At 37.4% G+C, this 12,343-nt stretch overlaps 1 protein-coding gene across 3 annotated transcripts in view; it reads left to right on the top strand.

Moving 5' to 3' along the window:
* DIP2C (disco interacting protein 2 homolog C) overlaps window positions 1-12,343 on the top strand; it is a 446,084-nt gene that overhangs the window by 397,022 nt on the left and 36,719 nt on the right. For all 3 annotated transcript variants that reach the window (XM_063452241.1, XM_063452243.1, XM_063452244.1), the window contains 2 exons: window positions 3,517-3,574; window positions 10,013-10,087. In XM_063452241.1, coding sequence (XP_063308311.1) covers window positions 3,517-3,574; window positions 10,013-10,087 — 133 coding nt within the window. The remainder of the gene's footprint in view (window positions 1-3,516; window positions 3,575-10,012; window positions 10,088-12,343) is intronic.

Below are 12,343 nucleotides of genomic sequence, written 5' to 3' on the forward strand. Positions count from 1 at the left end.
ACAAAATATATAATATATAAAAGCATTACTAACAAGAAAGTTAGGAAAGGTTCTGAAACTACTACGTAAACCAATAGAATGTTCCATTGAATTCCACTGGTTTCTATGGTGATATATCCAATTTAGGGATTTTTCAAAATTTTCTATTAACACCGCTTTTAAATCTCCTCTCTACTTTGTATTACTTCAGTCCTGGGTATTGAATTAAATACATGTAGAGGAGAATAAGAATGATTCAGTCTTTTTTTCTTTTCTCATCGCATTGTTAAAATGTATAAATGCAGATATCAGTAGCATGTGGGGGAAATTCATTTTAAGCTGTGCAGTCTGGACTCTCTCTGACTAATGTATCTGCAATTAATAAGGTTTTAATTTTGGTTTGTAAAATTCTTAAATTACTTGGCATTTTAATTTCTCACATCCTGAGAATTCTTTTTAAGAGCCCAAGAATATCTGTCTGGGTCACTTAACAGGAAATTGCGTTCAAGTTTTGCTGCTGCGCAATCAATCTTTACATGAGAGATACACGTTCAGGACCAAGGATGCAGATTGAAGTTGAAAAAAGGCTAATAAGATGTAAAATAATCCCCTCATATATCAAGCACATTAACCTTGGAAATAGATCAAGAAAGCATGTATCATTGAGTGACCACGGTGCAGTGCCTTGGAAATGTTTTGCGTTTGCAAAACTATTAGTTCGGGAAATGATTTCAACTGCAATACTGTATATATTAACTATGCTGTGCCGTTCATTTTTCGAGGGGGTATAAAACTCTCTCCATGTAGTAGTTAAACGACTTCAGCATAACTTCTATTTGCTTGTGGAATAGCATAATTTCTGTTTTCATGAATGACTCAACTGGTGGCTGCGCATGTGAATCACTGCTGTAGAGTCTCTTTGAGAGTTATCAATGATTTTTGCAAATTGCTGCTATTATAATAAACAGAACAAATGGATACACGGTTGGGAAGATGATTGCACCATAACCTTTTCAAGTAGCATAAACAGGGCTATTCAGCTTCGCATATCCAGCTGATATGATCTACATTTCCATAGTCTCCTGCTAGTAGATAACTGACAAAGAATTATGGGAACTGCACTTCGAAAATATCAAGGGCACCTTTGTTAAACTTAATCAAATTAGATACTGTGATGGACAGACACTGGTTAAATCAATATTCTAATAAAAATTGGGTGAAACTCCTTTAAATGCCGTCAGACCCACATCTTGTCAGCAATGTATTAAAGCAGCGGTGCCCAAAAGGTAGATTCCCAGATGTTGTAGAGCTACAACTCCCATGATGCTTTGCATGCCTTTAGAATGCATTTAGAATGGCAAAGCATCATGGAAGCTGTAGTTTTAAAACATCTGGGGATGGACCTTCTGTGCACCCATCTATTAAAGTATTCAAAGGAACCAAGGATTCTACAACCTACTGCAGTAATGAAAGAATCTTCATTCCAGCATTAGATTTTTTTCTAATTTTTTTTTTTTTTAGATTAGGCTAGTCTGCAGTCTAGAGTAGGGATTTACAACTGCTCACCAGATGTGACCTTCAGTTGTTTCTCTACATCCCCATGAATGTTTGAAATACCTATGCACTGTTGCATTGATGTCAAGTTTATGGAGTAACACATGCCTCTACATCATGGGAGACGAGTGCCCCTCACCCCCAATTCATTGGAATGTCCATAATCATTTAATCATTGCAGTGGTCTCACCCGGTGTTAAGCCACATTGGAGAAATTGTCTGTGCCTTGACTGTGTACAAAAATTATACTCTAGCACTTGAGTGTTTTTAGAAAGCTAATTTATGATTGTATAGTTTCATACCCCAGCTATGTTCTCCCTGTGTGAGAGAAAACAAGGTGTGAATTGACAAAGGCACTAAAATCCAGATAATAAATTGACCAAGGCACTGCAATCCAGATAAATTCTCAAATTCCCCCTGGAATGAGACAACATAGAATTCTGAGTGTCTCTACCTGGCTCATGGAGAGACAGGGAGTGGGGAGCGAGCCTCTAGCTGAAGTAGAGCAGATTAACCCGCGTGCACCAACCACACATTACTTTAACTCTTACACCTCCCTTCTATATTCTACTTCTACTTATTTGTTACCTCTCACCTACTTGGATATTTACTCTTGATTTGACACAACTGCTAGCTCAGGCACTGACGACTGCACAATTGAAAAAACTATACACTAAGCAGACTCATACTGCATATACGACTTAGATCATTCCTGCATAGTGCCTCGGCACACAGCTCTACACACAGAACCCTTATACTCACAGAACAAGTGGGTAACTGTCATTCTCTTAATTAAGATGTAATTATAAAATGCAATGACGTGTACCAACAGTTCTCATTGGATATTATGGTGTATACTACTTACACGGAATCCTGACCTTGTTTCGGTGGGTAGTAAGCAAATTGAACTGAGTCCCTGCATGGTCCACTTTGTCAGTAAATGGCGGGAGACCAGCGAGCCTGCGTTTCTCTCTACACATTATCATTTACTATAGCTTATACACTTTGTTCATGAATGTCATGACTTACTTGCGAATATTCAATAAAAAGTTCTGATATAGTTAAAAAAAAAAAAAAAGGATTCTGAGTGTCCTTAAAAAGACATTACAGAGACAGTACTGATCTGGTTTTGGTTGTATGTGTAAGTGTTCGTATTATTGTCATCATAAAAATCTCAAATATCTCCTTTGCATTACTGTTTTGCCATATGGTTTCCTGCATTATATTTTAATTGTATTCTGATGTATTATTTAGCTGTGGTGACAGTAGTAATAAAAATAACTTCTTCACTTATTTAAATTGTATATGTTTACATAAACTTGCATTTTGTAATGTTTCAGGGCACATATATTTTAGACATACAACATAATATTGTAAACCACAGGATGCATGCAAGCTAAACAACTATGATTTAAAAGCAACGTGTTTGAAGAAATGTAAATAACAAGCCACAAAGCTTACATTTGCCTTTGATTTGTATTTTAAATATTTGTTTCACTGAGGGTTCCACTTGTCAGTGTTAACATCATTGATCACATTCATGCCTATTTTGTGCCAGAATGAAAATCCTTTAAGTTAACATGTGATTTGTACTTATTTGAAAGCCCCACTTTTACACAGAGTACAATATTAGGGTGTATTGAGGGAAATCTGTGATTTTGGAGATTCTAATCTTGTGCTCTCTTATTAGATCTCTATAGTTAGACTAGGTTGTGGTAGCTGTCTTTGGACCATATACCTAACTATACCTATCTAATCATATCATTGCCTTCAGTGTCACGTTTGATTTTAACAGGCTGTTTAATTTAAAAGATGAATGGTAATTAAAAAAAAATGCTTCTGTTTGAGAAGATTAAAAATATTTAAGAACAAAATAAATATCTGGCCCTGTTGAAATTCCAAGTTGAAAACTTTTGTTTGGCCTTTTATGATATATTGCTAAAATACATGTTTTCAAAATTAAGTACCGTATCTATCTTTCAGAGTTCGACTGGTAGAAAGAGGGTCCCCACACAGTTTGCCTCTCATGGAATCAGGAAAAGTAAGTATTTAAAAGTAATTCTGGACTAGCTCTTCGACCCCAATCACTTCTGAATACTACCTTCCACTTTGCTTTTATGTCACCATAAGACTGCATACACAATAGGCAGCAGTCTTATCATGTAATCTTTGCACACAATGAAAGTAATAATATTTTTCTCCTAACCTCCATCCTTGTATACGGATACGTTTGCGGAGTTTTCATTTTAAACTTTCATATCTGATGTACTGATGTTTATATTGCCGGAAAAACGAAATAAAAATTACACAAGACTTGAGAACAAGTGGTTAACACATTGGGATGTAAACACGTGAATTTTAGTCAGTGCTCATATTTCCACTTACTACCTGACTTTGTATATGATTCAGCATCCTTTAGGTTTATGAATACACTAGAATGCTGGATTCATTCACAAATAATATATCTAGTGTTAACCTTATATATTATAAATTCTTATGGAAGTAAAATACATCAACTAGTTGGATGATAAAAGCCTTAAATTGGTGAACGGATTACAAGAACATACCAATCACATTAATCTGAGGATACATTGATGAGCAGCAGATAAGAGCCGTGTGTGTGAGACACCTGTCATCTCTTATTGTCTTTTGGCCATTGTCAGGGTGGTAGTCCGGTGCCCGGAACCCAGACACAGTGTCCAGGTGGCGGTGCGTGGACCGGGACCCAATATGCCTGATGTTAAGTGGGAGTCTTCAGCGTGGAGGTGGATTAGCAGGGTCTGGTGCAGGGTAACCGCACGCCCCCTGGTGTTGAGCACCAGCGTTTGTGCAGCCACATACCAAGACCCTGAATCAGCTTCAGCTTGGAAATTAAGCAGACCTCCCAGGAGCTGAATAGGGAGGCTCTGCAGCAAGATTGTATCCAGTACTAGAAACAAGGCTAGACTAGAGATAGGCACCAAACATGAAAACAAGACAGAACTAATAGAACCCAGAACCAGAGAAGGATAGTAAGCTAAACCCAGAACATATACACAAGACATGAGGAAAACATGAACATAACATGGGCATGATTGGACAGGACTGTACATGGGCTGGGTATACAAACTAAAACCAGACAAGATAACATAGGCAAAACAAGAGGAGAAATAACTGAGAAAAACATATGAAAATCATGGGGATTTAGTCACACTATATGATCATACATTGCATAAGCCTGCCAACAACGCCAATGTACCCCATATCTGGCAGGTCCTACACTGCCTAATGTATGCTAAAACATCCTAAGTAGACATATATAGCACTTACCTGCAAGAAAGGGCAGAAGCTTTGAGCAGCTGCCTGCAGGACTCTGAAACAGAAAGGAATGATGGAAAACAAACGGGTGTGGCAACATAAAACAAACATTTAAAGGAAACCTGGAGACTGGGAAATCCAGGGGCGAACTATAGGAATGAACCCAGAAATCCCAGCATTAAGAAAACCAGACATAGACTAGAAAACCAAAAAAGAAAGGAAAACTAAGCAAGAATAGCAAAAAGAGTACTGGATACCAGAAGCCAAGTCCAGACATCAGAACAGAGCAGAGCAGATCATGACAGCCATTTATTCATCAGATTGTTAGATTTATTTCATTTATGATACATTTTGTTTTGTTCTGTTTTTTCAACACAAAAACGTGTTACTGTGTTGATATTTAACCCCTTAAGGACAGAGCTTCAGAAGCTTGACTTACGCTTAATGACACAAGCAATTTTTGCATTTTCTTGCTGTTTGCGTTCAACTGCAATTTGCATCTCTCTCATTTATTGCACCGACACATATTATATACTGTTTTTTAAAGGACAGAAAGGGCTTTAATTTGATATAACATATAAATATATAAATGCTTACTTATTATAAAAAAAATACAGAAAAATGCAAAAAAAAAGAAAAATATTGCTTTTTTTTTTACAGTTTTTGCAATCATAATGTGTGCATAATTAGTGCAGGTTAAGGAAAGTAATTAAAAATAAATTCATTTATTTGTTCTGATTTACAGAATATATAATGTGTCTGGGATTTTAAGTTTTTTTCGGTAGTTACAGGTCACAAAGCACAAGGAGTAAAATACACTTTTTATGTGGAGCGATTTTAGAATTTGGTATGTTTGTCTTGTAAGCCTAATAGCCATAAAATAAAACAAAATTGCCACACAAAAGTATATATTTATATAAAGTAGACATCACAGGCTATTTACCTAAGGTTGTTTTGACACTTTCTACGTAGCCATTTTACCGCCAACCTCTGCTAAATATTGGAGTAAAATTGTATTTTTGGGGGGTTTTCGCACACAAACGTATAACAAAGAACTTCTCATGTGTATTTTGTAAAGTTGTTGTGTGCTATTCCTGTACAAAGTTTTATTATGTGTTCAGTTACTTCTGCTGAGTACAACGGTACCCCCATTGTATGTCTTTGGCACTATTTTGTGAAGCTACAGTGCCATATAGGAGACCTGTCCTTTTCAGTATTCACAGTAGAATTTTGAGAGACGGATATAATGAGCCTATGCTTCCATTTGGGGTATTATAACAGTTTGACTGTTCAAAACCCCCCACAAAGGCCTACCATTTGTAAAAGTAGACACTCCAGGGTATCTCATAAGGTGCATATTGTGCCTTAACATGCTCTCATTTTTTTACCATTACATGCCAAAGTATGTGGTAAAAAATAATTGTGTGCATTTTTTACATACGGATTGCATTTTTGCTGGGCATTTTGTATATTTCATATGTGCCACTAAGTTCAAACCCCCCAAATTATGCTCAGCTAAGTCTTCTGAGTAAAAGGACACCCCCATTGTATGTCTATGGCACTATTTCGTGAAGCTACAGTGCCATACAGGAGACCTGTCCTTTTCAGTATTCACAGTAGAATTTTGAGAGACGGATTTAATGAGCCTATGCTTCCATTTGGGGTATTATAACAGTTTGACTGTTCAAAAACCCCCACAAAGGCCTACCATTTGTAAAAGTAGACACTCCAGGGTATCTCATAAGGTGCATATTGTGCCTTAACATGCCCCCATTTTTTTACCATTACATGCCAAAGTATGTGGTAAAAAATAATTTTGTGCATTTTTTACATACGGATTGCATTTTTGCTGGGCATTTTGTATATTTCATATGTGCCACTAAGTTCAAACCCCCCAAATTATGCTCAGCTAAGTCTTCTGAGTAAAAGGACACCCCCATTGTATGTCTATGGCACTATTTTGTGAAGCTACAGTGCCATACAGGAGACCTGTCCTTTTCAGTATTCACAGTTGAATTTTGAGAGACGGATTTAATGAGCCTATGCTTCCATTTGGGGTATTATAACAGTTTGACTGTTCAAAAAAAAAACACAAAGGCCTACCATTTGTAAAAGTAGACACTCCAGGGTATATCATAAGGTGCATATTGTGCCTTAGCATGCCCCCATTTATTCACCAATATATGCCAAAGTATGTGGTAAAAAATAATTTTGTGCATTTTTTGACATACGGATTGCATTTTTGCTGGGCATTTTGTATATTTCATATGTGCCACTAAGTTCAAAACCTTCAAATTATGCTCAGCTAAGTCTTCTGAGTAAAAAGACATCCCCAATGAATGTCTTTGGCACTATTTTGTGAAGCTACAGTGGCATATTGGAGACCAAGCCATATCAGTTTTTACAGAACTTTGAATTTTGACGCTTGACCTATGTGCAATTTCCAAGCATCTTCGTAAGTTTTAAATTCAAACTACCCCACAAAGGCCTACCATTTCTTAAAGTAGACACCCCAGGGTATTTCAAAAGGCATATTTTGAACCTTAGCGTGGGATAATTTTTCCGCTAGCTTGTACCAGGTGTAGTGGTAATAAGCGTTTTTTCTGCCTTTTTGACACACAAAGTGAGTTTGCACAGTATATTTTTCAAACCTTATGTGTACCACCACTCTATAATACTTTATATGTTGCTCAGCTATGTCGGCTGAGTACAAAAATACCCCCGTATGTACCTTTGCCAGGTATATGTGGACATCGGAGGAGCACATTTGGGACACAGCCATTCCATTTTTTTTTCAAACTTTACATTTTTACGCTGTGCCCATGTCCCATTTTAGAGTATTTTCCAGGCTATATAATCCAAATACTCCATAAAGCCATACCATTTCTTAAAGAAGACATCCCAGGGTATTTCAAAAGGCATATTTTGAAAATTAGTGTGGGATAATTTTTCCGCTAGCTTGTACCAGGTGTAGTGGTAATAAGCGTTTTTTATGCCTTTTTGACACACAAAGTGAGTTTGCACAGTATATTTTGCAAACCTTATGTGTACCACCACTCTATAATACTTTATATGTTGCTCAGCTATGTCGGCTGAGTACAAAAATACCCCCGTATGTACCTTTGCCAGGTATATGTGGACATCGGAGGGGCACATTTGGGACACAGCCATTCCATTTTTTTCAAACTTTAAATTTTTACGCTGTGCCCATGTCCCATTTTAGAGTATTTTACCAGGCTATATAATCCAAATACCCCATAAAGCCATACCATTTCTTAAAGAAGACATCCCAGGGTATTTCAAAAGGCATATTTTGAACCTTAGCGTGGGATCATTTTTCCGCTAGCTTGTACCAGGTGTAGTGGTAATGAGCGTTATTAAATGTATTTTTTTACTTTTTAAAACTTTTTTTACTTTTTAAAACTATTTTTTAAACTTTTGTTTTGCTTATTCATTTTTTTAAAGTTTCCTAAACTTTCGTAAAACTTTTTTTTACAGATTTAACATTTTTCTAAGCTTTTTCTTTTACCGTTAACCCCTAACTAGCAGTAAGCAGCACTAACAGTAAATTCCCCATTTTTCCATAACTCCCACCCACCCCAGCTAGCAAAATATTTAATTATACAATATTTAAATTAGTTAATTAAATTAATTTAACCCCTGAGGGTTAAAAAATAAATAAAAGTTAATCGTCAGGGGTTAAAAAAAAATTAGATCACAGTATAATACTGTGATCTGTATTTTGATCACTGTAGGCAGTGATAGACTGGCAGGCAAGGGGTTAATTTTTATTTGGACTGGGTAAAGGGTTTAATTTTTTTTTATTTTTTACTTAAACGTTATTAAAACTTTTTTTTTACTTAATTTTTTAACTTTTTAAAGCTTATTTTAAAACTTTTTTTAACGTTAACCCCTAGTTAGCCTAACACTAAATCCCCCAATTCCCCACTAACTTCCACCCTCCCCAGCTAGCTAAATTTATAATTTTAAAATATTTAAATTAATTAATAAAATAAATTTAACCCCTGAGGGTTAAAAAAAAAAGAATTAACCCTCAGGGGTTAAAAAAAAAATCAGATCATATTAAAATGTAATCCCTGCCAATTGATCACTGTAGTCAGTGATCAATTGGCAGGGAAAGGGGTTAATTTTTTATTAATATGGGTAAAGGGGGGGTGGGATTTTAATTTAACTTTTTTTTTTAACACCAGGGGGCAGGATCACTGAAGATCCGTCTCCCTGCACTTCACACTGAACCCGGAAGTGCAGGGAGGCGGAGGTGAGTATACAGAGCACATGTGCCCGCTCTGACATGCTGTCAGAGCGGGCACATGAGCTGGGACAGCCCGATCCGGTGCTCCCGGTCTGCCTCTAATGCAGAGGCAGACCGGAGCACCATTAACCCCACGATCGCCGCGATTGCGGCGATCTGGGGTTCATTTTACCGCGTGACGGACGAGATCCGTCACCCGTCGTTAAGGGCATCCCCAGGATGACGGACCTCGTCCGTCACCCGTCGTGAAGGGGTTAACATGTTTATGCAGTAATCCTTGTGGTTATTGTTCACTAGAGAGACACCACACTGCTCAAATGCAAAAAAAATGAAGATGCAATTGTAAAAATCACTGTTTAGTAAATATTCCCCCAATGAAAACAAGCATGAATTTAATTGTTGGTTTTTTTTTCTTAGGTAGTAGTATATCTAAAATAAGCTTGCAAAAGCTGCAGATTTCTTGTCTGCAGCCTTTGCAAGCCCTCCCCTTCTAACGCCAGCCTGACTTTCTGTGGCTGTCCAATAAGACTTTCCAATGCAGCTCAATGCGAAGTCTTTGCCCTGGGCAATTGCTGCCTCTTGAGTATAGCTCCACTGAGCTACCAGAAAGTAACAGGAATTGTTTTATGATTGCAAGTTAGGGGTGTGTAACAAGGTGAATTTATAAAAGTTCCAATTTCTATTAACATCTGCACTAAAAAAGAAAAAAGGACACATAAATATAAATAATGGAATCATGGATCATGGAAGAATTGTAAATCAAATTATACTTTCTACAAGTTAAAATGATTTTTTTTCCCCATGTCATCAAAACTGCTTAACAAGTTGGAACAATAACCAGAAGTTTTTTTGCCACATTGAATGCAAATTCACAAACTGAGCTGAGATATTTTTCTTCCTCTATAATAGATCCTCCCTGGAGTTCGGATAATTATTGCAAATCCAGAAACAAAGGGACCCCTTGGAGACTCTCATCTTGGTGAGGCAAGTAATTCAGTTGTCTTGCTCATCATGCGCTGTAGGATATCTATGTAATCCTTTTGGGCAGGTAACAATTTAGGATGATGTGTCCTTTTCAAGAACAACTTAACAGAGTACTTTTCATTTTACCTCTTTACACCAGTCTATAGAGTGTTTTAAAAGACAAATAATCTGAAATGTGTTTCTTAAAGCATTGTATGCAAATTAACCTCCTGTTCTTGGGAAAAAAAGCAGCTGTAATGGCAATTGGAAGGTATATTTTACTTTGTATAAGTCCAATTTTTTGGCATGCAATAACTTTTAAAATGGTAATGCTTTCAAACCTACGTTTTTTTTTAATAATTAAAGTTCTTTAAGATATTTCCATGTGTTGGTAAGAGCAGTGATAATATCATTGCTTTAGAACTGGGAAACTTGGGTTTGAATCCCAGTCAGACCACCTTACCAGTAAGTGTCCTTGAGACTCTTTACCCCATAATGAGCTATAATAGGTATAGTGCTTAGAGTGCCCCTTTAAGAGCACTTAAAGGAAGACTTCAAGCACCATAACTACTACAGATTAATGTAATGATTATAGCCCAGCACCCAAACTCCATCACTAATGCACTGAATAACCGGAACTCCAGGCATTCAGACCATAGTGAGCGAACAAGCAGTGTTCTGTGAACGGGCTACTCTAGATGGGACTGACCATCACTGCTGCCGGATTGCATGACATGCATGCACAGCTAACAAACCCACTTTCGGTACCACCAAGTCCTTATCAGGAGGGTGCAATCTCTGTATCATCAATTTTGCACACATAGTCACTGACACAAGCCTACTGCACCCTGTCCCAACCCGTATTTATAATAGTAACCCGAACCTTATGCAGTGACCGTTTTGTTGGTATTGTAAAGAAGCTTTGGCTTTTTTCATTCAAAATCATTTTTAGGTCCATCCTCTTTGGATTTGGTTAATGTATGATTTGCTGCACGTAGTGTTTTTTTAGTAAGGAGAGAATAAGTCCATTGTAAGCATTCATTTTTAATTAGAGCACATCATTTGATAAACTCCCATCTGATAACACTTGTATGTGCCTCCCATTGCATGAAAGGGGAGGTATCACTTTTATTATTTTCCTTAAAATAGTGATATAAGCACATGGATATGGACATGTGCACCCATTTATTGACTAGGAAGTGTCATTTAATCTCCAATAGCTAGACTTTTCCAGAAAAGATGACAGCACCAGGGTTTGGTTTAACCAAACAGCACCAGGGTTTGGTGTTGCCAAATCAGCTTCCCTTACCAATGGCAGACGTGCGTCGCTGTTACATGCTTGACTAGATATCAGGAATGATACACTCCTATTTTTCTAACCTTAATGCACTTCCCCAGCCTATGTTGGGATCATATGGTTTACTCTTGCTGCACTATATCTATATCTATATCCCACTTATATCCCATATAAACTTTGACACACTTACTTTGCCGAAGATTGAGGGGTGGTTTGTCGTACCTAGTTATACTATCAGGCTGCATATTTGCTAGGAGTGCTGGAGTGTTTGAAGTCAGTGTAGAGGGCACAAGCAAGCAAGCCCCTGTCGACTCTGTTCTGGATGCGATTGTAGCGGAGTAGAGAGGTGGTAACACACTGCCTACTTCTTCAGGCTCCAATGCAGGTCTGGCATGATCTTTCCTGTCACTACTACTCCCAATGTAACACAATCCAGATCCCCCCTAGGCTTAGACCCTAGGCTCATTGAAACGAACACTGCCCCCCTCTCCCACAGGTCAGACTTATTACTGAGAGTGGCAAGCCCGCCATGATAGCGGTTCTGTTGGGTCTACTGATCTACTGTCCCAACTTTTATGGTCAAGTTTAAGTACCACCAGCTGTAGGCATACCTAAAAGGCATACCACAGTAACCTCAATTGTATACTACTGTTACTGCAACTCTAAGGTCAATACAAGCAAGTGTAATTGGAATTCAGGGAACATAGTGTAACCTGCGACTAATCTGACAGATGCAGTTTGTCTATCTATTTGCATTTAAAAATAATTATAAAAAAAACCAGAGTGAGGAAGACAGAATGATCTATAAGATTAGGCAGAAAGAGGCTAAGCAGGTTATAAGAGCTTCCAAATCACACACAGAAGAGAAAATAGCACAGTCAGTAAAAAAGGGGGACAAAACTTTTTTTTTTAGATACATAAATGAGAAAAGAAAAGTAAAACAAGGATTAGTTAGATTAAAAACAAAAGAAGGAAGGTAT

This window comes from Pelobates fuscus, chromosome 4 (assembly GCF_036172605.1).
Source record: "Pelobates fuscus isolate aPelFus1 chromosome 4, aPelFus1.pri, whole genome shotgun sequence".
In the NCBI taxonomy this organism is placed as follows: domain Eukaryota; kingdom Metazoa; phylum Chordata; class Amphibia; order Anura; family Pelobatidae; genus Pelobates; species Pelobates fuscus.